The sequence below is a fragment of the Octopus bimaculoides genome, chromosome 5 (assembly GCF_001194135.2).
Source record: "Octopus bimaculoides isolate UCB-OBI-ISO-001 chromosome 5, ASM119413v2, whole genome shotgun sequence".
Classification (NCBI taxonomy): Eukaryota; Metazoa; Mollusca; class Cephalopoda; order Octopoda; family Octopodidae; genus Octopus; species Octopus bimaculoides.
This window is the reverse complement of record NC_068985.1, coordinates 77,957,226-77,958,098: the sequence shown is the minus strand read 5'-3', so window position 1 is coordinate 77,958,098 and position 873 is coordinate 77,957,226. Positions and strand designations below refer to the sequence as shown.

The window sequence follows — 873 nt, the reverse complement described above, 5'->3', positions numbered from 1 at the left end:
AAGAAAGAAAGAAAGAAAGAAAGAAAGATAGAAAGAAAGATAGAAAGAAAGAAAGAAAGATAGTGAGAAATAGAGGGATGGTTTAAGGTGAAAGCGTGAAGACAGGTAAATAACAGTTTTTCAAACAGCAGCATTGATTGCAGTGCACAACAGCATTGAATGCAGTGCAAAAGAAAGAAAGAAAGAAACAAACAAAGAAACAAAGAAAGAAACAAAGGAAGAAAGAAAGAAAGAAAGAAAGAAAGAAAGAAAGAAAGAGAGTGAGAAATAGAGGGATGGTTGAAGGCGAAAGCGTGAAGATAGACAAATAACACTGACTGTTTTTGAAACGGTTCCATTCTGAGATTTTAATCCTTCGGTCGGTATAATGGACACCAGCGGCTGCAAACAGAATTCGACAAACTTCTGCACGACCACGACCATTAAAATAGAACAAATTATAAGTCGGCATTATCGTCTTATTAATGTTGTCTTCTTTTGTTTTGTTGTCGTTTTCTTTACAATGGTTATTGTTGTTGATGTTGGACGTGGTAATATGCCGTCGTTGTCCGTGTTACTTCAGCTAATGCGGTGGCTATTGTCTTCTTTGCTGGTACTTCTGTTGTTGGTAATTTTATTGTTGTTGATGGTATTGCTGTGGTTGTTGTTACTGTTGTTGTGGTTGTAGTCTTTGCTGTAGTTGTTTGTTTGGGGTCCATTTCTCTTTGACCCAGAACAAGTTTGGCGTTGTTATTTCAGAGAGAATCCAATATGTCTACTTATATTCAAAGACTGTCTTGCTTTATTGGCAAGTAAATTAATATGTATATATGTATCCATATGTTTATATGTATATATATATATATATATATATATATATATATATATATATAT

At 33.9% G+C, this 873-nt stretch overlaps 1 protein-coding gene across 2 annotated transcripts in view; it reads right to left on the bottom strand.

The window, feature by feature from the left end:
* LOC106883247 (S-crystallin SL11-like) overlaps nt 1-744 on the bottom strand; it is a 24,055-nt gene extending 23,311 nt beyond the window's left edge. For both annotated transcript variants that reach the window (XM_052967802.1, XM_014934214.2), the window contains exon 1: nt 319-744. In XM_052967802.1, coding sequence (XP_052823762.1) covers nt 319-423 — 105 coding nt within the window. In that variant the 5' untranslated portion in view covers nt 424-744. The remainder of the gene's footprint in view (nt 1-318) is intronic.
* Between the last annotated feature and the right edge of the window lie 129 nt (nt 745-873).